The 26,845-nt window shown below is 44.0% G+C and overlaps 2 protein-coding genes across 3 annotated transcripts in view; one reads left to right on the top strand and one right to left on the bottom strand.

Moving 5' to 3' along the window:
• Positions 1 to 12,206, bottom strand: part of CIAO3 (cytosolic iron-sulfur assembly component 3) — a 40,287-nt gene extending 28,081 nt beyond the window's left edge. The window contains exons 1-2 of one of the 2 annotated variants that reach the window (XM_068269432.1): positions 12,077 to 12,206; positions 1,195 to 1,290 (exon numbers count right to left, since the gene is read on the bottom strand). In XM_068269432.1, coding sequence (XP_068125533.1) covers positions 1,195 to 1,290; positions 12,077 to 12,142 — 162 coding nt within the window. In that variant the 5' untranslated portion in view covers positions 12,143 to 12,206. The remainder of the gene's footprint in view (positions 1 to 1,194; positions 1,291 to 12,076) is intronic. The other variant, XM_068269431.1, reaches the window with a different exon arrangement.
• Positions 12,207 to 12,232: 26 nt separating this feature from the next.
• Positions 12,233 to 26,845, top strand: part of SARS1 (seryl-tRNA synthetase 1) — a 48,535-nt gene continuing 33,922 nt past the window's right edge. Inside the window, exons 1-4 of the mRNA XM_068269430.1 lie at positions 12,233 to 12,486; positions 20,699 to 20,769; positions 22,299 to 22,379; positions 24,328 to 24,486. Coding sequence (XP_068125531.1) covers positions 12,351 to 12,486; positions 20,699 to 20,769; positions 22,299 to 22,379; positions 24,328 to 24,486 — 447 coding nt within the window. The 5' untranslated portion in view covers positions 12,233 to 12,350. The remainder of the gene's footprint in view (positions 12,487 to 20,698; positions 20,770 to 22,298; positions 22,380 to 24,327; positions 24,487 to 26,845) is intronic.

The following is a 26,845-nucleotide window of genomic DNA, read 5'->3' on the forward strand; positions in this document are numbered from 1 at the left end:
AACTCATTACCTCCCACACTCCCCATTTTTTTTTTTGTAATTAAAAAAAAAAATTAAAAAATTTACAATAAAAAAAAAAATACATAGTTACCTTAGGGACTGAACTTTTTAAATATTTATGTCAGGAGGAGGAGGAGGAGTACAACACTGTTACTTTATAAACTATGGGCTTGTAATTAGGGATGGACGCAAAACTGAAAAAATTGCACCTTTATTTCCAAATAAAATATTGGCGCCAAACATTGTGATAGGGACATAATTTAAATGGTTTTATAACCGGGACAAATGGGCAAATACATTTCATGGGTTTTAATTACAGTAGCATGCATTATTTAAAAACTATAATGGCCGAAAACTGAAAAATAATGAATTTTTTCCCACATTTTTCCTATTTTCCCATTAAAACATAATTAGAATAAAATAATTCTTGGCATAATGTACCACCTAAAGAAAGCCTAATTGGTGGCGGAAAAAACAAGATATAGTTCATTTAATTGTGATAAGTAATGAAATAGTTATAGACGAATGAATGGAAGGAGCGCCGAAAGGTGAAAATTGCTCTGGTGCTCAAGGGGTAAAACCCCTCAGTGAAGTGGTTAAGTTCCCCAGAGCTGCTCCATGCTCTGTACACACGTGTACAAAGTCAACTGTAGCAGGGAAAGAATGGGGGCAGTGCTGTGAGTTGCAGGGTGCCTGCAGATATTGTGGTATCTCAACTTGTGCCTGGCCCCAGACACAGCAATAGCCCTGGTCTGAGGGGGGATTTTGGGCAGCTGTAAACCACCCCCTGCATTTGCCTATGATTCCCAAAGGCAGGGAGCACACTTATCAGTATCGGGTGCGTTTTGCCACAGGGGCAAAATGTGCATCGCCGCACTGGCCGTTGATCTGAATGGCCTGCTCTGGAATCACATGTAATTTGTCTTTGTTCACATCTTGCATTTGTGTTTTCTTACCTCAATTTAAAATTGCACAGCTCTCTCTTTCTTTAAATCACATGACACACACTTCTGCAATAGCAATGCACTTTGTCGCAATCCAAAAATCAGGAGCGATTGGGAAAAATCTTATGTGGAAAACACTTGCAAGCATAGAGCACCCCCATCCCCCCCCAGAAAAAAAAAAGGCCCGCGATATCGCCAGCACAAGTGGGCTCCCTGCATTAGAGAAAAGTCATTCGTCGTTGCTGCTCACCTGATTAACCTGGATATAGCTCCCATCATCTTCAATGCGGATCTTAGCAGACCCTTTTCCAGGTTTCTTTTCAACTTTAACTGGTTTGATGCAATCCTACAGAGACATAAAATATAAAATTAATGTCATGCAGTTTGCTGTAAAAGTAAGCAACACAATCAAAATGTTGATAAACTGGTCATTGCATGCAGGAATATCTGAATTCAATGTGTAAGTATTTTAAATGTACAGACATGCAAAGCACAAACGTTTGCACATTAGACTGTAAAACTCTATGTAGATTGTACTTTCTGATGTTTCTATTCATGCATTCCGATTTACCACAGATTTACAATGGTTGATTGCATGCATTTCTGCACATTCACGGTGCAATTCCATTAGAAATAAATTGAGTCACAACCACATCAGGGAGAATCTCATAGCAGCAGAGTGCTGTGCGTTGCAATGGCCACCTGCACTGCATGCAGTGGGATTGTGGGGCCTAAGAACGTGATATACCCATCCACTGTTGCAGAATGCGTTTTTGCACATAAAGTCCATGAAAGTCTATGGGCTGCATAAAAAAATGCATCTGTCTGTATTTTCCAAACTGTGTTTTTCAAAAGATACTTTATTTTTATCCATTGAGAAATTAAAAATAATGAATTGAAAATGCAAATGCACAAAAAAGCAATTACAAATACACAGAAAACAGCATCTGAGATGGGGAATGATGAGATCCCACACAATCAACTCCTTTTAGACTTGCTTACTTTCATCTTACAAAATAATGTGTTCACATTTGATGATGTATACTACCTCCAGGTGCAGGGGGCAGCGATGGGGACCACATGTGCCTCGTCGCTAGCCAACCTGTATCTGGGGGATTGGGAGCGGCACCTTTTCGGGGAGGACTCCCTGGTCGAGTACCTGTGCCACATTGTTTCGTGGCACAGGTACATTGACGATGTGGTCCTTTTCTGGACAGGTGGTAGACCCCTACTGGATGAGTTCATGTTAATCCTCAATCAAAATGATTGGAATCTTAAGTTCACCATGGACTGTGATCAGCGGTCGATTCCTTTTTTAGATGTCAGAATTGATGCCAGTGTCGATGGACATGTGTCCACCCGATTGTATCGCAAGCCCACAGCATCTAATGCATATTTACATGCAGATAGTGCTCATCCTGAACATACAATACGAGGAATACCAACTGGTCAATATCTTAGAGTACGACGGAATTGTACAGAAGATCCCGTCTTTGAGAGGGAGGCGAAAATGCTTCGCTCCCGTTTCAGAGAAAGGGGATACAAAGATCGTTGGCTCAAGAAAGCCTATAAAAGCGCCAAAGCGACGGATCGTATGGATTTGCTTATAAAAAAGAATAAGGAAGTTGGAACTCCCAATACAACACGTCTTATCACCCGTTTTAACAATCAGAAGGAGGAGGTGGAGCGCATACTCCATCGACACTGGCACATTCTGTCAGATGATAGGACTCTAAAAGATTTCATAACCTCCACTCCGCAGGTAACCTACAGACGCAGTCAGACCTTGAGAGATATGCTTACTTCTAGCCACTTCTGGGGCAGAACGGGATCCCGCAAACATTGCACGGTCACTGGGCCATACACATGTGGAGGATGTGTATATTGTCGCTATTTGGAGGTAGGCAGATCAGTGATGTTACCGAATGGTCATAGATGGTGGTTGCGACATTTTGTCAATTGCAACACTATAGGAGTTATCTATTTATTGTATTGCAAATGTGGATGTTTTTACGTTGGTAAAACGACACGTGCATTCAAAGAGAGAATTAAGGACCATATCGGTGACATCACTACTTGAAATTTCAAGTCCCCAATTGCTAGACATGTACACCTTGAACACAGAGGGAACTCCAGTTTCGTTAGTTTCATTGGCCTAGATCGGGTACATGTACATCCTAGGGGTGGTGACATTGATAGAAAACTACTCCAATTGGAGTCTAAATGGATCTTTGAATTAAAAGCAACAGAACCTAGAGGCTTGAACGATAGCATTAACTATCGAGTATTTCTGCCAGGTTAGCTCTGTGTTTTGTTCCGCTGCTCCGCATTCCTTCCTTTGTTTTTCCATCTTGTCTCCCCTCATGTTTGCTGGGCCCCCCTTTTTCGACCTTGCCTGGTGTCTGATGTCTCCCCACTAAATGTGGCAATCTTTTTCTGGCCTATTTGTTATTTGGTGTTTTGGTGCACATGTGTATGCACATATATGTTTGTGCATGCTTTTTGTGCATTGGAAATATAGCACCAAGGTTCATTATTATTGATATGTGTCTCTCCTCTTCATTTTGAGTTTAATTTGATTTTATCTAATTTTGGGTCTATTGCCTGATTGGCTTCATGGGAGTCACCCGGGGTGGACTATGGCTTTATTTCTATCTGATGCGCCCCGTTGCGCCTAATGGTGCCAGAGCAGCGCGGCCATGCCACCCTGTAGTGTCTCTCATGAATGCACCCATGTTTATATGTTAGTATTTATGTGTTTTTTGAGGTCACACCACTTTGGACTTTTTTCTTGTCCCTATGGATGTGTCCATTGTTTCTAAGCAGTATTATTTCTGTTGTTGTTTTGGTTAGTTTGCCTGTTTGTCTTTTTAGACAAATAAAGTTACATATTTCCCCAGATCGCCGCCAGGAGCTGTCGCCCGCCCCTCCCCTCACTTCCGCCCGCTCTTGGGCTGTGCTAGGCGTCCCGCTCTCAGCTGCATAGGGATGTGATGAGTCGCTTCCTGTTGGGGCACGTAGGAGCGCATTTGCGCTCCAGCGGGTCGCCGCCCACACGTCCCATGGACGTTTGGTCCGATGTGGGCGGAGATGGGCGGGGCGTGCGCGGCGGCTTTCAAAAACGCCATTTTGGCGTTCAGAGGTGATGCTTCTTTTTGCTGCCTGCCTTTGAAAAGGCCGCTAGTGCGGCGAAACATGTAAGGCGTTCTGGCAGCCATATCTCCTGGGCATACACAAGTGAGTCACTCCATATCCACGCTTTAGCATTTGGACCCACTCCACGCACAACAGGATGGTAACTATGAAGCTTTGCACGGCCTGCCTGCCATCTGCTGCTTGCTGAATCTTACTGCTGGCACTAACTTTACTGGGCTTTGGCTTGCCACATTGTGCTTCTTCATCTCTGCTTAAGGCTCTGTATCCCTGCGATTGGGGGATTGTGAAAACTTAACCTATGTCAGCATACAGGAACAGTCTGTGGCTTTTACATTCTCTGCCACACGCTCTTTTAGTCCCTTGGACCTGTATATTCATGCTGGATTGCTCCATGGGTGCCTGCTTTTGAACGCAATATGCCACAGCATATGAATAAGAATACACCCCTTTATGATGTGGGTGCCTGACATGTGTCCAACAACTAGTGTCACTGCAATGTGATTGGATCTCCTAAGGCCTAGCTTCTTTCTTACAAGTGGATTCACATCAGCCGTTTACTGTCCATATTCATTATCTGTGGTTTTTCATTTGGAGTGGAACTCTCTTTTCCTGTTAGGTACTGGGAGGTCTGCAGCCTCACCATCCCTAATATTTTGCCCAGTGGGATTTATCACTGTTTTTAAGGGGGATTCTAGTCATATATATTTATATATTTGTGTGTTAATTTAAAAATAATAAAGATCGTTTTGTAATTTCTTATGCACCCAAGAGCCAATTCTCTTTTTTCGCCAGTGTATAAAATATAAAATTAATGTCATGCAGTTTGCTGTAAAAGTAAGCAACACAATCAAAATGTTGATAAACTGGTCATTGCATGCAGGAATATCTGAATTCAATGTGTAAGTATTTTAAATGTACAGACATGCAAAGCACAAACGTTTGCACATTAGACTGTAAAACTATGTAGATTGTACTTTCTGATGTTTCTATTCATGCATTCCGATTTACCACAGATTTACAATGGTTGATTGCATGCATTTCTGCACATTCACGGTGCAATTCCATTCATTAGAAATAAATGGAGTCACAACCACATCAGGGAGAATCTCATAGCAGCAGAGTGCTGTGCGTTGCAATGGCCACCTGCACTGCATGCAGTGGGATGGTGGGGCCTAAGAACGTGATATACCCATCCACTGTTGCAGAATGCGTTTTTGCACATAAAGTCCATGAAAGTCTATGGGCTGCATAAAAAAATGCATCTGTCTGTATTTTCCAAACTGTGTTTTTCAAAAGATACTTTATTTTTATCCATTGAGAAATTAAAAATAATGAATTGAAAATGCAAATGCACAAAAAAGCAATTACAAATACACAGAAAACAGCAAAAACGTACAATGTAGAAAACTGATGGTTTTCTGCACAGCCAAGTATGCTCCCAGCCTAAGGGCCAGATCACACTTGGCGCTTTGCCCGCGATCGCATTTGGCTTCACGATTGCAATTTGCAAGCAAAATCTCACAATGCTGTGCAATTTGCCCTTGTGATTCCCATTCAACTGAATGAGAATCACTGCGCAATCGCCCCGGAAACGTGTTTGCGATTGATCGAAATTGCAAACGCTGCTGTGTGAATGTATCCATAGGGATATATTAGTAGCAGTGCTTTGCTGATCGCCGGCGATCAGCAAAGCGCTGAAAAATCACCCAGTGTGAACTAGCCCAAAAACTGACTCTAAATACTCGTTATCTTTCTGTTCAAGCAGTGATAACATCTGCACAGACTGTGTACTGAGAATGAGCTTCTGCTGAGTCATTTCTGTAACTTCAGTTTAACCAAGAAATAATGTGTATGCTGGAGTAGAAGGAAAACCATAATATACGCATATTGTATTATTTGTCAGAGCCTTTTATTTTAAGCACACTTGGTTGTAAGTACAGAATCATCTTAGATTTTTCTCCACCCAAAGAGATGATTCTTGATGGTTTAAGAGAAAATGCAGAATGTGTACAACTGTTCCCTCATACTGTATCGGCAATTGGCCAAAAGAGTTGGTGTTCAAATTCAGCATAATAAAGTGTAGAGAAACCGAGAGCCCAATATAGTGTAGTATGTTAAGCATAAATGAAATAAAGGTTATCGTGAGAAAATTATACTCACAAACGAGTTACCACAAAGGCAACCACTGTATAGGCAGGTGAGGAGATCAGACCTGTCCTCACTCAGGGATAAGAAGTTGCTCTCTGTAGATGCGAAAGGGGGTAGATCACCCCTCCACCAGGGGTGGACACGGTATAGCAGTAGGAGAACAGAGGCGCCAGCAGGATAAAAGCGGATAAAAACTTTAAAATTTGCTGGGAGGAAGTGGTGGACTTCCCTCCATAAAGCAGACACGAAAGACTGTCTGAATAGTAGCAATCACATTTATTAAATATTACCCCAAAAAAGTGCAACGCGTTTCGCAGGCCCAGCCCGCTTCATCAGGCAATAAACGTGGGGACAAAACAGAATTTCGGCATTAGCAGGTGTAGCGCCTCAGCATAATGAATTTGGAACACGTGAATACTCCTGAACACCACAATTCAGCAGCATTTTAGTACTGAACAAGCGGACAGGATCAGAGAGAGTCAATCAATCAAAAACTGGCATTTCCTTATGGTTGTATTCACAGTGGGACGTTGCATTTTTAATGCGACTGTCAAGAACCGCAAGGGCCGATTCTTGATCGGGTCAATTGCTCAGAGTCAGAAACTCGGTCTCGCTGTCGCTTTGCGCATAGATGCCCATATGTGGATTCGCAATCTATGAACCGACTGGCCGAGAGGAGTGTCCTGACTCCAAAGGATTCACTACACACATACAATTCAAATGCTAGCCACCACGTGCGAGACAGCGCATGACTGTAAATATATTTTAACAAGCTGAGAACACTGCAACTTAACCCTTAGCAGTATGCAGAGATCTGCGCCAGATCTGTCTATCTGTGCTCGATTCAAGCTTACGGGTTGTAAATACAAGATACTATAGAACACAAGGTAACGTTTACGGAGGAGTAAGTACGATTGTGTATGTTCAGGAACAGGTCATAACCATTAAAACGATTTTTTCAACGTTTTAATAACAAAAATGCATTACTCACATTTACATACACCAATTAACATATGAACCCAAAGCTTAAAATAAAAAGGGAAAAATTGTGAAAGTTTATTTAGTTTAGCAGTCCTTGTAGGGATATTGAATGAAATAAAGTCCAGTTCAAATGCAGGCATTGATATAAAAAGGTCCTTAAAACAAAGCATGCGTGCGGTCCTCCTTGAACGCATGCATCTAGATAGTTTCTGGTCGGTGGAATTTGGAGAACAAAAATGGTCGCCAATGGACCAGACTTTTATCAAATCTGACTTAGTGGGCTGGCATACCTGAAAAGTAGGTGTGTTTACCTCCTCTGGAGCATGAGAGGCAGGATTTCTTTACAAGCCTAAAATGACACAATTTACCAATAACCTGCGCCATTTCTGTCTGGATTGGCGCACAGCGAATCCGAGAGCAGATTCATAACCTGCGGCCGATGTGTAATCAAATGACACCAAATAGCAGTAAGGTAACATGTGCGCTCAGCGCCGCACAACTCTGTTCCTGTAGCCACTAAACTGCTATAAATTTGGATGACCTTTTTCACTAGCACGATTGCGTTTGCTGAATCGTAAAAGCGCAAATCACTAGCGATTTACACAAACGCAATCGCGCGGTGGAGTGATTATTGCCGTGATTTTGCTATGCCCTGCAGTGCATAGCAAAAATCACAAACAATATCGCCGGGGGAAAAAAAGGATTTTGCTAAATCGCAATCGCTAGCGTTTAGCACTAACGCTAGCGATTGCCTAGTGAAAAAGGGCCCTTAGGCTGATTTTTAGGAACCAGAAAACATACAGTGGGTTGCAAAAGTATTCGGCCACCTTGAAGTTTTCCACATTTTGTCACATTACTGCCACAAACATGCATCAATTTTATTGGAATTCCACGTAAAAGACGATTACAAAGTGGTGTACATGTGAGAAGTGGAATGAAAATCATACATGATTCCAAACATTTTTTACAAATCAATAACTGCAAAGTGGGGTGTGCGTAATTATTCAGCCCCCTGAGACAATACTTTGTAGAACCACCTTTTGCTGCAATTACAGCTGCCAGTCTTTTAGGGTATGTCTCTACCAGCTTTGCACATCTAGAGACTGAAATCCTTGCCCATTCTTCTTTGCAAAACAGCTCCAGCTCAGTCAGATTAGATGGACAGCGTTTGTGAACAGCAGTTTTCAGATCTTGCAGCAGATTCTTGATTGGATTTAGATCTGGACTTTGACTGGGCCATTTTAACACATGGATATGTTTTGTTTTAAACCATTCCAGTGTTGCCCTGGCTTTATGTTTAGTTTTGTTGTCCTGCTGGAAGGTGAACTTCCGCCCCAGTCTCAAGTCTTTTGCAGTCTCCAAGAGGTTTTCTTCCAAGATTGCCCTGTATTTGGCTCCATCCATCTTCCCATCAACTCTGACTAGCGTCCCTGTCCCTGCTGAAGAGATGCACCCCCTGAGCATGATGCTGCCACCACCATATTTGACAGTGGGGATGGTGTGTTCAGAGTGATGTGCAGTGCTAGTTTTCCGCCACACATAGCGTTTTGCATTTTGGCCAAAAAGTTCCATTTTGGTCTAATCCGACCAGAGCACCTTCTGCCACATGGTTGCTGTGTCCCCCACATGGCTTGTGGCAAACTGCAAACGGGACTTCTTATGCTTTCTGTTAACAATGCCTTTCTTCTTGCCACTCTTCCATAAAGGCCAACTTTGTACAGTGCATGACTAATAGTTGTCCTATGGACAGAGTCTCCCACCTGAGCTGTAGATCTCTGCAGCTCGTCCAGAGTCACCATGGGCCTCTTGACTGCATTTCTGATCAGCGCTCTCCTTGTTCGGCCTGTGAGTTTAGGTGGATGGCCTTGTCTTGGTAGGTTTACAGTTGTGCCATACTCCTTCCATTTCTGAATGATCGCTTAAACAGTGCTCTGTGGGATGTTCAAGGCTTTGGAAATCATCCTGTAGCCTAAGCCTGCTTTAAATTTCTCAAATTTCTTTGGACTTCACGGTGTTGATACTCCCAATATTCTCTTAGACAACCTCTGAGGCCCTCACAGAGCAGCTGTATTTGTACTGACATTAGATTACACACAGGTGCACTCTATTTAGTTATAAGCACTCATCAGGCAATGTCTATAGGCAACTGACTGCACTCAGATCAAAGGGGGGCGAATAATTATGCACACACCACTTTGCAGTTATTGTATTTGTAAAAAATGTTTGGAATCATGTATGATTTTCGTTCCACTTCTCATGTGTACACCACTTTGTGGTGGTCTTTCATGTGGAATTCCAATAAAATTGATTCATGTTTGTGACAGTAATATGACAAAATGTGGAAAACTTCAATGGGGCTGAATAATTTTGCAACCCTCTGTATTTGTCTTTTGTCTGCGATAACCACATCTTGAATTATTAATAAATGGGATCTCCCTATTGTTCTGATGTAGTATTTCAGAGGGAAGTTTTAACTGCCTTTGAAGACAATCTCTGGTTACTAAGGAATGGCCATTTGCTCTCACTTAGGTGTGAAAGAGCTTCTTGTGATGTGGGTGAGGGTCTGCTTTCATTCAGTGTGGGTGATGGGGGAGCCAAAGAAGAGAGAGGGGGAAAAAATAAACTTCTTGTACATTTAAACAGAAAGTGACATTCTGTTCTGCTTCGCAGAACGATACATAATCGCTAATCGTCTCAACTTCCGTATCATTCATGACAGCAACGTTAAAGTCGCAACTTGTCTGCATTAAGAGGTAACGTACTGCAAGCAGTGAGTTACCACAACGTAACATTTTTCAACCCGACTTTAACGTTGCACTGTGAACGGCCCATAGGATTAGCATTGCGGTAAGCTGCGTTATAAGACTTTATAATGTGCGACCATAACATCCCACTATGAATGCGACCTATATGTTTATTTTATTTCAAGGTAAGTAACCTGAAGCCAGTGTTTCAGGACCACGCCAGGTCCCTTTATCAAGGCAAGTTGTGCTTAAAGGCTGTCTGTCTCTCTGTATAAATTCAGACAAGTGTATCTTGGGTATAATCACCTAAGATTGTATATCACAGCAGTGATGTGCAATGTTGGAGTGGCTGCTGCTGCCTGCACAAGGATGGAGTCATTCACTGCTTACACATGATGTTTCCTCCTTCCAAAGACTGAAGGGGGAAGTATTAACTACATAAAAACGCACGATGAAGTGCAAGTCATGAACTCCCCATGGCCCTGTCTGCTTGTTCGTTGATGAAGTGTGGCGTTCGGAAATATTCGGGTGTGCAGAACTCGATATGCCGAATTTGAATACCAACACTATTGGCCAATGTGGAAAATCCTTGGCTGATGCTGTAAAGTCCTTCGTGCGGGGATAATATCCCTCCCCAGAACAAAACATGCTGCCCAGCCAGTTTAAAGGAAGTGTGTCCACATATGTAGTGATTAAGCCTTCGCGTGAAATGATTAGGAATTATTGAGGCATGAAACAGAAATGTAAACTGTGTACATAGCTCAAATGATTTAGAGTTTGTGTTGCTGAGGTCACACAGACTCCATCCTAGCAAGAGCCTATTTCAATAGATCCAGGGTGGTTCTCTAGAAGTTCTCCTAATTCACAGGTGTCGAAATCCAGGCCTGGAGGGCCAGATCCATGCCAGTGTTTAGGATGGACTGAGAAAGAGAGGAATGTGTTCTACATAATGGACCACAACTTTCCTGATTCAGACCCATCAATGAATTTGAGCTGTGTCAAAAATGTGTGAGGACCTCAGCCCTCGAAGGACCGGTTTGACATCCCTGTAACTAAAGCATGTACATTTCTGCAGGCACATAACTGCTACTTTACTTATTGTTCAGCAGTACTACCATGTTCGAATCACAAACTTTTGCCATGCTTTTTAAATATCCAGAATTTGCTGAATAAATTCTCTTCTCTAAAGGTGGTCACACACACGACACAATAAAGCCACCCGGGAGGACAGCGAGGGACGCAGCAGTGCTCATGGGGCTGGAGGAAGCCCCGGGTAAGTTTAAAATCTTTCTTATGTCTGCTCTCAAGTACACTGGCCCATTTCAAATTGCTCCAAAAACGCTGAAATTGGCTACATAAAAGCTGAGGACTCGTTCACACTGGAGGCGCTTTTGGAGTTTTTTAAGCGCTGGCAATTTTTCCATATGGCCCTGAAAGCGCTTGTGCAATGATTCTCTATGAGAGTTCACATCTGAGCGGTTCGTTTCCGATCCGCTCCGAGAAGCGCTGCATGGACCATTTTTGAGGCGGTTTGCCTCAATAGAAGGTATAGGAAAAACGCAAAACGCTCACAAAATTGCTTTATGCAGCGATTGCGTTCGCATTTTTATGCTTTCAGGATCAAAGAGTTCACTTCCTGACAGACGTCAGGTAGTGAAAAAACCGATTAGCTCTGCAAAAGCATTTACAAAAACGCTTACCAAAACCGCCCAACTCACAGAAATCACCAGAAAGGGGGAAAAAACGAGTCAAAAAACTCCCAAGGCGGACGCTAACGGCAGCGCAACGCAATGTGAAGGAGGCCTTAGTGATTCTTGGAAGGCCCCAGGCAACAATTTTTCACAATTGATTTTGAGGCTATTTTTACAGCGCGTTTGCATTACTATATCTACTGATTACAAACCAAAAATGCTACATGCAACGTTTGTGATTTTAATAAAAGCAATTCTGTCTGGTGTGAAATAGCCCATGGGTTTTAATCGCCCAAGCGCTTTTCAAAACATTGGAAAACACACGTGGGGAAAGTTCTCCCCACTGTGCCCACAGAGGTACAGTCACACCGCTACCCATTAATGTCAGCATTTTCCAGCACGCCAGACACACCTGAGAAGGCCCAATATAATCGTCCAGGTCAGTCAGCTGCAGCACTCCACTGAAATGAGAGGACATGTTGTTGAGGTCCCCCGGGGAAAGCACAGTACTACTGTCACTGTACAGCACACTTCCCTGTCAGACACCTCCCTTTCCTGCACAGCAGTCACATGACTCGTGACGTCACACTCTCCGGCTCCCATTCTAGTCAGCCTCGGTAGGATCCTCGTATAGAGGCAGTGTACGTACGTAGTGAGGACGGCACTGACGTTTCACCGCCGCAACTATGGTGCTGGATTTAGACTTGTTTCGTGAAGACAAAGGCGGAAACCCCGAGATAGTTCGGGAGACACAAAGGAAGAGATTCAAGGATCCGGGATTGGTGGATGCTCTGCTGAAGTCAGACGCTACCTGGAGGAAATGTGAGTCATTCACTGAGATGGGCTACAGACACTACTAATAGGGCTACCATGATATAGACAGCGCCCGTGTTGGAGCAGATGTATTGTGTGTTGTATAGTGTGTGTCCCGTCCATCCCGTTCTCGGAGATCCTGCTGCAGCCGGTGTTCAGCACTCAGTCCATGTGCTGCGCTGACTTCTGATGCAATCCTGCAGCACTGAGGAGGCTGGAGCAGGCGTGGTGACAGCTCAACTTCTCATCAGCCCCATTGCAAAATCAAATCCTTGCCCTGCTCAGCAAGGAATCAAATAGATCTACAGCGGGGTGATCTTACTGATCATTTGTTCGCCCGCTAACCATATCCCATAGCTCCACAAATGTGTACAATATTACTTGGGTGAAATACTAGAATTTCTTAATTGCTGAGTCCTCTCATGTTGCTGTTTTCCTAGATGAATGCATTGGGCTTGTTTGCTTTTGTCAGTACAATGCATTGCAGTGTGTAGGTAAAAAAAAAACATCTTGTGTACTTTATTCTTGGTCTTCAAACTGTTGGATTGGAAAGCTTTGGCAAGTTGCTGTTTTGTGTCCTACTGGATTGCTGTGTCTGGCCCTAGTTGGTTTTCTGACATTCAAAAACAAAACAAAAACAAATCAGTGACCAATATAGCCACCTTTCTTTGCAAGGACACTCAAAAGCCTGCCATCCATGGATTCTGTCAGTGTTTTGATCTGTTCACCATCAACATTGTGTGCAGCAGCAACCACAGCCTCCCAGACACTGTTCAGAGAGGTGTACTGTTTTCCCTCCTTGTAAATCTCACATTTTATGATGGACCACAGGTTCTCAATGGGGTTCAGATCAGGTGAACAAGGAGACCATGTCATTAGTTTTTCTTCTTTTATACCCTTTCTTGCCAGCCACGCTGTGGAGTACTTGGACGGTGTGATGGAGCATTGTCCTGCATGAAAATCATGTTTTTCTTGAAGGATGCAAACTTCTTCCTGTACCACTGGTTAACCTCCTTGCCGGTCTAATTCCCCCGGCAAGGAGGCAGTGCAGCACTTTTTTTTTTTAAATTATTTTTTTAAATCATGTAGCGAGCCCAGGGCTCGCTACATGATAGCCGCTGAGCAGCGGCAGCTCCGCAGCCACTCCGATTGCATCCGGCGATCGGAGTAAGCAGGAAATCCCGTTCAGAACGGGATTTCCTGCTGGGCTTCCACGGTCGCCATGGCGACGGGGCGGGATGACGTCACCGACGTCGGGACGTCATAGGGAATCCCGGGCCACCCCTCAGCGCTGCCTGGCCCTGATTGGCCAGGCTGCGCAAGGGGTCTGGAGGGGGGGCAGCGCGACGTTAAGGATAGCGGCGGAGCGGCGGCGATCGGATGTTACAAGCAGCTAGCAAAGTGCTAGCTGCTTGTAACAAAAAAAAATAATTATGCAAATCGGCCCAGCGGGGCCTGAGAAATCCTCCTGCGCAGGTTACCCCGAACTGAGTTCATGATAACCGGCAAGGAGGTTAAAGAACGTGTCTTCCAGAAACTGGCAGTAGGACTGGGAGTTGAGCTTGACTCCATCCTCAACCCGAAAGGGCCCCACAAGCTTATCTTTGATGATACCAGCCCAAACCAGTACTCCACCTCCACCTTGCTGGTGTCTGAGTCAGACTGGAGCTCTCTGCCCTTTACCAATCCAGCCACGGGCCCATCCATCTGGCCCATCAAGACTCGCTCTCATTTCATCAGTCCATAAAACCTTAGAAAAATCAGTCTTGAGATATTTCTTGGCCCAGTCTTGACGTTTCAGCTTGTGTGTCTTGTTCAGTGGTGGTCGTCTTTCAGCCTTTCTTACCTTGGCCATGTCTCTGAGTATTGCACACCTTGTGCTTTTGGGCACTCCAGTGATGTTGCAGCTCTGAAATATGGCCAAACTGGTGGCAAGTGGCATCTTGGCAGCTGCACGCTTGACTTTTCTCAGTTCGTGGGCAGTTATTTTGCGCCTTGGTTTTTCCACACGCTTTTTGCGACCCTTGATTGTTCGATGATCACGCTTCAGAAGCTTTGCAATTTTAAGAGTGCTGCATCCCTCTGCAAGATATCTCACTATTTTTGACATTTCTGAGCCTGTCAAGTCCTTCTTTTGACCCATTTTGCCAAAGGAAAGGAAGTTGCCTAATAATTATGCACACCTAATATAGGGTGTTTATTTATTTATTTATTATTTATTTATTGTATTTAACCACCTGAGCGGTCTGGACGAGCTGAGCTCGTCCAACACCGCCGGAGGTCGCCGCTCAGGCCCTGCTGGGCCGATTTTAATCAAATAAAAAGCAGCACACGCAGCCGGCACTTTGCCAGCCGCGTGTGCTGCCTGATCGCCGCCGCTCTGCGGCGATTCGCCGCGAGCAGCGGCGAAAGAGGGCCCCCCTAGCCGCCTGAGCCCTGCGCAGCCGGAACAAAAAGTTCCGGCCAGCGCTAAGGGCTGGATCGGAGGCGGCTGACGTCAGGACGTTGGCTGACGTCGATGACGTCACTCCGCTCGTCGCTATGGCGACGATATAAGCAAAACAAGGAAGGCCGCTCATTGCGGCCTTCCTTGTTTATTCTGGGCGCCGGAGGCGATCGGAAGATCGCCTCCGGAGCGCCCTCTAGTGGGCTTTCATGCAGCCAACTTTCAGTTGGCTGCATGAAATAGTTTTTTTTTTATTTGAAAAAAACCCTCCCGCAGCCACCCTGGCGATTTAATCAGAACGCCAGGGTGGTTAAAAAGCGCCAACATATTACGCAGCGCTGGGTGTTGATGTCATTAAACCACACCCCTTCTCATTACAGAGATGCACATCACCTAATATGCTTAATTGGTAGTAGGCTTTCAAGCCTATACAGCTTGGAGTAAGACAACATGCATAAAGAGGATGATGTGGTCAAAATACTCATTTGCCTAATAATTCTGCACTCCCTGTATAATTATAAGCACTTCATACGTTTCAAAGGCTTTTATTGACAATTACATGAGATGTATGCAAAGAGTCAGTATTTGCAGTGTTGGCCCTTCGTTTTCAGGACCTCTGCAATTCGACTGGGCATGCTCTCAATCAACTTCTGGGCCAAATCCTAACTGATAGCAACCCATTCTTTCATAATCACTTCTTTGAGTTTCTCAGAATTAGTTGGTTTTTGTTTGTCCACCCGCCTCTTGAGGAATGACCACAAGTTCTCAAAGGGATTAAGATCTGGGGAGTTTCCAGGTCATGGACCCAAAATTTCAACATTTTGGTCCCTGAGCCACTTAGTTATCACTTTTGCCTTATGACACGGTGCTCCATCGTGCTGGAAAATGCATTGTTCTCCACCAAACTGTTGTTGGAAGAAGTTGCTCTTGGAGGGTGTTTTGGTACCATTCTTTATTCATGGCTGTTTTTGGCAAGATTGTGAGTGAGCCCACTCCCTTGGATGAGAAGCAACCCCACACATGGATGGTCTCAGGATGCTTTACTGTTGGCATGACACAGGACTGATAGCGCTCACCTTTTCTTCTCCTGACAAGCCTTTTTCCAGCCGGGAAGGTAAATATTGACGTCACCGCTGCACGGAGGGCTGCAGCAGGACGACGGCGTGGGAAGCCTCATTAGGATCCGGAGGCTTCCCCCACCCGAGGTGAGTACCCCCCAGGGGAGGTTTTTGCTGTTACAGAGTCTCTTTAAGCCTCCACACTTCATTAAAGTCAATGGGATGCGGAATATATCACCTACTATTTGTAGGTGATAAAAAATCGGTAAATAACGACGAAATGATGCGCCTGAACATTTTTGAGAATTGATTTTTTATTGTGGAAAATACCGACTTTTGCGGAAAATTTTCCGCATGAATCCCGCACTTTTACCGCACTTTTTCCCCATGCGGAAAAAACATACGTAACATTTTGAGAATTTCAACTTGACAGTATTTTGGTCGCAAACTTCCCGCATGTGGTTTACCGCATGCGGGAAGTCTTTGAGAATAGAGCCCAATGATGGCTGCATGCGTTTCTTTGCTGGTTACCATGGTTAACAATGAAAGATTTCAAGCATCACCCTCCTTTTAACATGTCAAGTCTGCCATTCTAACCCAATCAGCCTGACATAATGATCTCCAGCCTTGTGCTCGTCAACATTCTCACCTGAGTTAACAAGATGATTACTGAAATGATCTCAGCATGTCCTTTAAGCCCAATCTACACGATACGATTCTTTGTACGATTCGATTACGATTCTATTTACGATCCGATTAAATCCGACATGTCCGATCGGGATTCGATTCAATTCGATTTGCCATTGCAAAACAATGACAAATCGAATTGAATCGAATCTCGATCGGACATGTCGGATTTAATCGGATCGTAAATAGAATCGTAATCGAATCGTACAAAGAATTGTATCGTGTAGATTGGGCTTTAGGCCTCTTTTCCACGAACTGTTAAGCTGTGTGCTCAGCAAGCAGTTGCCAGGCAGCAGCAAGCAGTTGTGAGTGTTTGAGAGGCATTTCACTGCCTGTAAACAGTTTGTGGAAAAGAGGCCTTAATGACAGCAATTAAATGCAATGGAAAGGTTTTTTTGGGGATTCAGTTAATGTTCATGGCAAAGAAGGACTTTGCAATTCATTTTAACACTCTTCATAACATTCTTAAGTATATGCAAATTGCTATTATAAAAACTTAAGCACCTACTTTTCTAATTTCCAATATTTTTGACAGTCTCAAAACTTTTGGCCAGGACTGTAGTTATAATACAGTTATAACTGTAGTTATAATACACCCACACTATTAGGCTCATTAAAGTTGTAGACGTTGCTGTGATTGGAGTGACCATTCTCTATGGACTTTCTCGCAGGCTCACCTCAGGCTCAAGCATACTAGCACCCAGGGTCCTCCCCAGGTATTCATTTCACCTGGGGGAGGTGTAGACAAAATTGAGTTGTCAAAAAAATAGGTGTAGCCAATAAGGGTCAGTTCCACATTCAACATATTTAGTATGTCAAAACTCCAGTTCCTGTATTTACATGGTGTATCTTCCTATGCTCCATATGCTTTGCTGTAGTTTACAAATGGCCTGCAGAGTATGTCCCATTATAGTAGCTCCAGATTGCTACCCATTCCTGGTTTAGCTTGGTCTCTCCCAGCTTTGTAATGATGGAAAACATGATGCAACTTCTGGTATGATTGATGGGAATCGATTATTTCCAACCTGTTCGATCTGTTTCTGATTTGATAAAGGGATCAATATTGCAAAGTTATCATTGGAAAATCGATTCCTTTATTGACCGGGAGCAGTTTGGACTTAAGGTGGCCATACACTGGTCGATTTGCTATCAGATCGACCAACAGATAGATCCCTCTCTGATTGAATCTGATCAGAGAGGGATCGTATGGCTGCCTTTACTGCAAACAGATTGTGAATCGATTTCAGCATGAAATCGATTCACAATCTGTGAAGCTGCTGCCGCTGCCTCCCGGGCCCCCACATACATTACCTGATCCGGCGCGAGTCCCCAGGTCTCCGCTGTCTTCTTCTCCGCTCTGGGCTCCAGCTTCACTGTACTTCCTGTCCGGGGAAGTTTAAACAGTAGAGGGTGCTCTACTGTTTAAACTTCCTGCCGGATGGCGGGACAGGAAGAAGTGAAGCCTGCCGGACTCGGAGCCCAGCACGGAGAAGAAGCAGCGGTGACAGCGGGGACTCGCGCTGGCCGGATCAGGTAATGTATTGCCGCTAGCGTCGGGCATTCGAACGCCGCTATCGACGCACTCCTGACCCGCCGGAGAGCAAGCAAAATCTTCCGCACAGACAGATCGACGGGAACGATCTATTTCGGATGGAAATCTATCGTTCTTTCAGTGTTTGTGCAACGATTTCACAGCCGAATCGATCAGTAATCGAATCGACTGTATGTCGGTAGGAAAATCGGTAAGTGTATAGGCCCCTTTACACGATACAGTACAGGAAATTGCATTGTGTGTTCCCATTCCCAGTATTATTCTCCCCCCTCCCCCAGCTTGATTCATTGTTCTTCTTACTGCTCCCTCTCTGTCGTGCATTGTTTGTACAATACTCTGCCCAAACTGATGCCTGATCTCAGTGCTGGGACAAGGTCTTCCAGCATCCAAGACTGAGGCCTGGAACCCACTGAAAACCGCAAACGCAAAACGCAACCGCTAGCGTTTTGTCTGAGCGGTTTGCAAGCGGATTCATGCGCGTTTTTGGTCGTGTTTTGCAACATTGTATTTTTTTCCCCAGCGGGTGCCTAGCGTTTTGCGTTTTTATCCTGATTGGTCCTGTGAATTATTTTTCATTTTGTTACAGTGTGCTGAACCGCAAAACGCTAGCAAAACCGCTCATTTCAGGTTTTGCTGAGCGTTTCCGCTAGCGGTTCAATACTTTACATTGAAGCGCTAACGCTCCCAAAATGCTGCACGTCCTGCGTTTGCGTTTCTGAGAAACGCAAACGCTCCTGTGGAAGTTGCCCCATCCATTAACATTAGCCCAGCGTTTTGGCAAACTGCTAGCATATCGCAGTGCTGCCAAAACGCTGCCAAAAGCGCTCCTGTGGGTTCCAGCCCTGACACATGAAAGTTTGCCTCTTCTTCCTTTCCCAACCCAGGCATCACCTACTGATTGCTATGAGGCTAACTTAGGCCCCATTCACACTTGCGTTTTGGCAAGCAAACGGACCGGATCCTGATCGGATCCTGACCTGATCAGAACTGTACGGTTCCGATCCGGATCCGGTCCGTTTGCATCAGGCTGCCATCCGGATCCGTGGGCAAAAAATAGCGAAATTTAACAAAAAAATGTTGGGGTCAGCAGAAGGTGCACCTGGTGCACCTGTAGAATCAGGTTCCTCCGCTGTAGGCCTCACCTCCACCTCCGACATTCTGCCAAACAGCTCCAGCACGTCTGTCACTGCTGCTCCACTCCAGACATGCTTGGCCCATGTGTCCCCATCCGAAATGGCCGCTTGGATACGCATAGGAAGTGGGGTAGAACGTCAGGTTTTTGTAGGCAGTGTGTTCTGTGCCTTCCGTTTCCCATTGGTTTCTGTGTTCCGGATGGTGCTGTCAGGCTCAGGTCCGGCTCTGGTCCGGGTGCGTGGGCCGGAGATCCGGACCCAAAAAATAGCGCATGTTGGAAAAGAGTCCGGATCCGATCCGGCTCCGGAACATACGGAACGGAAGCGTGTGAACGTCCGCATAGACTTTACATTGCTATGCGGAACGTACGTTCCGTTTGTACAGTATGCGGTCTGGATCAGATCCAGAAAATCCGGATAGCGAATGCTAATGTGAACCGGGCCTAAGAGGCTCAACAGTGCCCCCAACCCTCCACACCTTAATCTCTAGTTATCTGAAGGGGGGGGGGGGGGGGTTGAGGAAGAAACAGTGCACAAAGGTATAGCTTAGGCTCAGGTAAGGTTTAATCTAAGTATGGGCTGTGTTTTGGTTTTGTTTTGTTTGCTAAAATAATGGTTTTGAACATGTCAGTGCCGAACAAATCTTGTTTTAAATTGATTAAAAATTGCCTACACATTTCAGTTTACATGCAGCCGACAATTTACAAAGCAGACAACGGATATTAACACACCTTGCACTTTTTTTGAAGCCTGGTACCTGCACTCTGTGTACCTAGGTATTTTCCATTTTATTGTATGCACAGAGAAGGAGCTCTTGTCACTATTAAGGCCCATACACACATCCGTTTTTTGCGAACGACGGGTCGTTTGAAAAACGGACGTGTGTATGGGCTTTTAGTTGCTTTGTGAAATGACTGTACAAAATAATTACTGTACAATTACTAGGTAATGCCCAGTGATGTTGATCCAGGGATTTTATCTGATTGCCATCTGGAGTTGTGAAGGAATTTTTTCTCTTTTGGGGCTAATTGGACCATGCCTTGTAAGGGTCTTTCGCCTTCCTCTGGATCAACAGGGATATGTGAGGGAGCAGGCTGGTGTGTTGTACTTTGCTCTCTGGTTGAACTCGAAGGACCTATGTCTTTTTTTTTTTCCAACCCAAATAACTATGTAACTATGTAAGCAAGTTGAGATATTTCCCTTGATTTTCTTGGGGACATATAGAGCTGATCTGAAGGTATTGCTTATTTCTAAACAAAAGTGGAACACCCCTTTATTGGTGTGGTGCTCTTCTAGGTGCTGAAAATAATATCTATAATCGCCAAATTATTCATTTGTTTTATAGGCAGGTTCCAGGCAGACAATTTGAACAAACAGAAAAACCTCTGCAGCAAAACTATTGGAGAGAAAATGAAGGTAAACTGACAAACCACCTATGAATTAACATCTGTTCAAGACACTGTTTTTATAAGTAGACTTTGAGGTTACTGTGAGAACATTAACATAAGTGAAGCTTTGTCATTTTCATTGATATTTGGTGGGAGAGTGTTGGCTAGTGAGATGATTAATCTCTTAAGAAATGTTAAAGTGAAATGTACTAGTGAAGTGTTGCTCAGTTCCAGTGCTTGGGTACCCTCAAAATATCATGTTTTCAGAACTTCTTTTATCTTGTACAAGTCATTTGATCTGCTGTGGGTGTTGTTACTGATGACCACCGCCATGTTCTCTTCATTAGCCAGGACTTGCAGCCAACTTCCTATATAGTCTGGATCCCTGGCAGTCCAGACCTCGTCTCTTCCCATAGGACTTTACACTGGGCTCAAGGCCGATAGATGGGTCTCAGCCTAAAGGGGCCCATACACTGGTCGATTTCTGCCATCGATATATGGCAGATTTGACCGCTCTGATCGAATCAGCTAGAAATCGGTGCCGCAGGAAGCGTAATAGATTGCCCAATTGATCGATTGAAATCGGTTGGAAATCGATTTGCTTGATCCATCTAGAAGGAAAATGTAGGTCAATCAGCTTCTGGCAGGAGATCGATGGGCTGTAGTGCTGCATTGGATCAAATGGTGCAACACTACATTTCAATCAATTTTTCAATACATTTCATTTTGAGATCTATTGGAAATCTGTTCCTTGTGTCTGGCACACATCAGATACATTGCTGACAGGCATCTGTCAGGAATCGATCTGATGGTCAAATCTGCTGCAAATCTATAAGTGTATGGGTACCTTAAGTGTCTGGTTGAGGCCCAATCTGCTAAGAATGGAATCTGGTAAGAATGAGCTGACTCTGCCACCCAGCAACAGAACACTTCTTCAAACTATTGCCCAATGGATTGTGTTCCAGGTGCAGGTGACAGTAATTGCATGTACCTTAAGTGGTTGTTGCAGCCTGGTCCAATTCACTCTTTTTCTGGCAATCCAAGCAGTGCTGCTTGGTTAAACTAAGGTGCAGCATCCTCCCTCAGTGCTGGTAGGGGGTCTTGAGATCATGACTATTCACATTTTATCTCCAGAAAGATCGTGGGCAAGAAATACATTTTGTGCTGCTACTTTGATATATATATAGGAAAAACCTATCCTGGAATGGTCATGGCGTGAGCTAGATAACATCTACTTGTTAAGTGTTAGGTGACGCACTGCAAAAGTCTGGGTGAGATACAGTTCTGCACTCTGTTGCAGCTACCTGTACAGTTGTCCTTTTAAATTGCTGGCTTGTATTTATCACCTTGCACTTTCAATTAGATAGTTGAATACGCTTTATAATATTATCTCCTCTCTAAGCTAGAGGAAATTCCATGGTGCCTTCATGATACGCCAATATGGGGATACAAAATGTAAAATAGTTTTTTTTTCTTATACATATTTCTGCACTGGTGAGTAAGTTTAGTGTTTTGCCAAAAAGAAAACAATGGTTCCTTGCTGTTTGTGCTTTGCAGAAGAAAGAACCTGTTGGTGACAGTGATGTGCTTCCAGAAAATGCCCAAGATGTAGATAATCTAACTGCAGAGATTCTGAGTGTGAGTATTGTAATAATGTTTACTTGTAATGTTAAGCCTACATGATACGATTCTTTGTGCGATTCGATTACGAGTCTATTTTCGATTTGATTAAATCCGACATATCTAATTGGTATTCGATTCAATTGGATTTGCCATTGCAAAACAATGGCAAATCGAGTTGAATCGAATCCCGATCGGACATGTCGGATTTAATTGGATCGAAAATAGAATCGTAATCGAATCGCACAAAGAATCGTATCGTGTTGATGGGGCTTTAGATACAACAAGGGAGTAAAGGGAGTGGCCAGGAGAGGCTCTTGTCATCCCTAATTTACTAATTATGCAATGGCCTGAACTATTTTCACTGTAGTCATGTGATTGATTGCCATATCGGTCCATTATCCGCTCCTGTTAGGCTTGCCCACAGCTACTCAATTCCTGTAAACACATTGTTCCATTTAACCAAGTAAAATTTAAATATTGATTGCTTAACCAGTGTTATGTTTTTAGTTACCAGGCTATGATTGAAAGCTCTTTGTCTAGTTGTTATGCTTAGTTTGGATAAACCGGTTTACTTCCTGGAATTATGTTGGTTTACAAATGCTACTTAGCAACACCATATGTGGGCTTAATTCACTTACAAAGGAGTTTCTTTACAATGCCATTGTGAAAATTAAAGTATGCGCTGTTTTTAGTAGTGCATGTAAAACATGATTAATGGTTTTAAAGTCAACATAAAACCTCCCAGATTGTTCTATCTTTCCTGACCCATTGAACAAGGCAAATTATTTTTGAGATAAAATACATTTTTGTTTGTTTGGTGCCTCAATGTTCCCCTTTACTCTAATGGCATGATCTCTGCAGAGTTCATAAACCCTTGGGCGTGCACTCTTTCCTCTGTACCCATCCAACTTACGCCTTTTTTCCCTGTTATGCCTGGTACACACGATGCAATTTTCTGTCAGATTGACAGTGGAATCTATTTCCGACAAGTCCAATCATTTTCATGATCCATTTTTTTTTTTGTATAGAAGTAATTGGAAAAACAATCGGAAATCTAATGGGACGTGTTGGAAATAATTGATTTCCACCCGTGTGTGCTGGCATTTCCGTCCGTGTGTGCTGGCATTAGCTCAAATAACCTCTCATGGGAACAGTAGATAAGAGGCAGAGAGAGTTGGTTAGACAGGAGCCATCCCCCAGAGCTGAAGCTAAAGCCTCATACACACGCTAAACAGTTCCTGGCTGAGGTGGCCTGTCAGGGCCATCTTTGCCAAGAATCTAGCTTGTGTACAGTGACCTTGATGCAACATCAAGAGATTCAGAGTACCTGAGCGCTTTATCCTTACCCCTCCCTACACCCTGCCGCCAACTTTCCCCTCTTCCCCCAATAGCAACAGACTACATCTCCAGTAGTGGGTCTGTTTATCATGCAGCCCTGAACTGTTGCCCTAGGGATTAAGTCACTGCATCTGTGAGCAGCAAAAATTGTGCATGTATACTTTATCACATTTGATCTTTTCAAAAGGAACAAAGGCAGGAATTAGTGCTGGGCAGCAACACAAAGGACACACATATAGCAATTTAAGGATATAATAAAAACAATAATAGATTGGATTTCAGTCTGACCCATTGGACAGCCATGCTATATTATTTCTGTGACTGAAGAGGCACTGTAGTGACATATTGTAGAATGCAGTAAATGATTCAGGATACCCACTTTTACACTAATTATCCCAGTTTCAGCATCAGACACTTTCTATAGCTATTTATTGCTGTATATTGGTATGTAGCCCTGCCCACCCTGTGATGTCACAGCCTAGGCTGTTTAGCTATGCGGAATTCTCCTCTCAGAGCATTCTGGGGCTTTAACCAACAAGTACACTGCATGTGACAGCATTTTAAGGTCCAAAAACGTTCTTTGTCTACTTATTTTTCTTTTTAACGTGAGTTCTCTTCCCAACAGACCTTATCTGTAACACAAATCAAGAAACTACGAGTCTTGATAGATGAAAAAATTGCACAAACAGATGTAGATCGTTTGCGCTTGGAATCAGAGAGGTTTGAGAGCCTACGAGAAATAGGAAACCTTCTGCACCCATCTGTACCAATCAGTAATGATGAGGTATCGACTTTACTTTTTATTGGTATTTCTGCTTGTTAACCCGAGTACAAACATTCAATTTCAATTGACAAATTTTACCTACACAATCTGTTCATAGCATTCAAAATCTGTTGGCCCTTATACTGCATGAAGTTTGTAAATGTAGTCATTAGCCAATAAAGAAGAAATGTATGCCTTGCTGTCTGTGTATTTCCATGTACATTTTTACTTTTTTTTTTTTTTCTTTTCTTTTTTTTTCTTGCTATTGTGGTCCTTTAAATCAGATTTATAAGTTATAGGCTTTTGGATATCATGAGTAAATATTGTTTGCAATGCAAGAAATTGTGTATACATTTCAACAAATAAGTAACAAATGCATAAGGGCTCTTTCACATTAGACAACGCGTGCAGGAGCCTTTCTCCTGCACGCGTTGTCTGCCTGCGGCGTGTCGTCGGGTATCTGCGGTGCGACGCAATCAGCGGCGGTAGCTGGTAATTAAACCCGACGGAAACCGCCGGCTCGCGGGTGCATTGGATGAAAAACTGCGCCTGGGTGCGTCGGAAACGCACCGCAACGCATCGAAACGCAGCGTCGGGTGTGAAAGGTAAAATGAAAGTCTATGGACTTTCATCTTGCCTTGGTTAACGCAAATTGCTGCCGTTTGCGTTAACGCACAAAATCTGCCCTAATGTGAAAGAGCCCTAAGGGATTACATTTGTTGTACTAACAGTCTAGATCCACAGTAGCCAGTGAGAATCCTAGTATTTTAACCACTTGAGGACCCAGCCTTAATTCCCCCCCCCCCCCCCCCTTAAGGACCAGCGCTGTTATTTGTGATCTGTGCTGGGTGGGCTCTACAGCCCCCAGCACAGATCAGGTGGCATGCAGAGCGATCAAATCGCCCCCCCCCTTTTTTCCCCCTATGGGGATGATGTGCAGGGGAGGGTCTGATCGCTCCTGCCTGCCTGAGGTTTGCGGGGTGGCACCTCAAAGCCCCCCTCCGCAGCGAAATTCCCCCCCCCCCCCCCACTCCTACCTGGCCCCCCTGGTGATCGGGGCTGCACAAGACGCTATCCGTCCTGTGCAGCCTGAGACAGGACGTCCCCTGTCACATGGCGGCGATCCCCGGCCGCTGATTGGCCAGGGATCGCCGATCTGCCTTACGGCGCTGCTGCGCAGCAGCGCCGTGCAATGTAAACAAAGGAGACAAATGTCTCCTGCGTTTACATTTAGTCTGCGAGCCGCGATCAGCGGCTCGCAGGCTATTCACGGAGACCCGCTCCGTGATCTAACAGGAAACAGCCGCTCGCGCGAGTTAAAGAGTAATGGTTGCTCTGGGCTGCAGCTTCAGTTTTGCTACAGTGTTGTTTTTTTTTGCTTTTTTTTTTTTTGCTTTTTTTGTTTGTTTGTTTGTTTGTTTTGTTTTTTAAGAATCTGCCTTGATGGGTATTCCCACAAGGTAATTGGGAGGGGGTGGGGGTTGTAAATGAAAGTTCTTCTGTTATGCCAGTTGAAACATGAAGGTTTAGGTTTTAAAAGATTGCAGAACTGGAAACCTACAAGTGTCACATTTATTGCAAGACCATCATATTTTTTTTTTTTTTCCTTCCATGACCCATCTTAGAACCCATGTTACACATGGACAAGATAGTACAGGACACAAAAGTATGACACAATAAGTTTGCTTTATAATACCAGATTTGTGGATCAGCTTTGGATAATGAAGAATGCCTAATGCTCGAATACAAATGTGTACAATAAAGTATAAATTGAGCCGAGGGCAGACTTCTTCATAAATGGTAGTATAGTTAACTAGAAATCTGCCTTTGTAGCAGTACTTTATAAGAGAAAATCGGATTAGATAATTTGTCATTAAAGCAGATCTGTTACTCATATCAGCTGACATTATAAATAAATATCTCATCTGTCTTCTGAAGTGTTCAGTGTTCCATCCTGCTTATTTTCGCAGCTCCTCAACACAATTTTACAGTAATATAATCATTTTTAAAATGTATCCCTGAACCCAAGATGGCCACGACCCTGGGATGACTTCCGGGTCATAGCGGCGTGCACGAGAGCTTGTTAGGTCTGCGCATGTGCCGAGAGTTCTCATTCACAGCTAGGTCAGTGCAGCAGTAGCTGGACCCTGACATCACTATACACTGTACTATATAGCACGTGGCAGCTCTCCCTCTGTGCTGTCAGACTCAGTGTTTGTAAAACCCAGGTACGAGTCAGGTGCTGAAAGAGCGCGCACAGAGGGAGAAGCTGTCAATGATGATGTGCGAGCAGGGTCTGGCAATGGGCACAAAGGTGTGGAATCAGGGAGGATCAACTTGTAACTCACTGCCTCCTCCCAAAAAAAATTCCGACTTCTAA

The sequence above is a fragment of the Hyperolius riggenbachi genome, chromosome 2 (assembly GCF_040937935.1).
Source record: "Hyperolius riggenbachi isolate aHypRig1 chromosome 2, aHypRig1.pri, whole genome shotgun sequence".
Lineage (NCBI taxonomy): Eukaryota > Metazoa > Chordata > Amphibia > Anura > Hyperoliidae > Hyperolius > Hyperolius riggenbachi.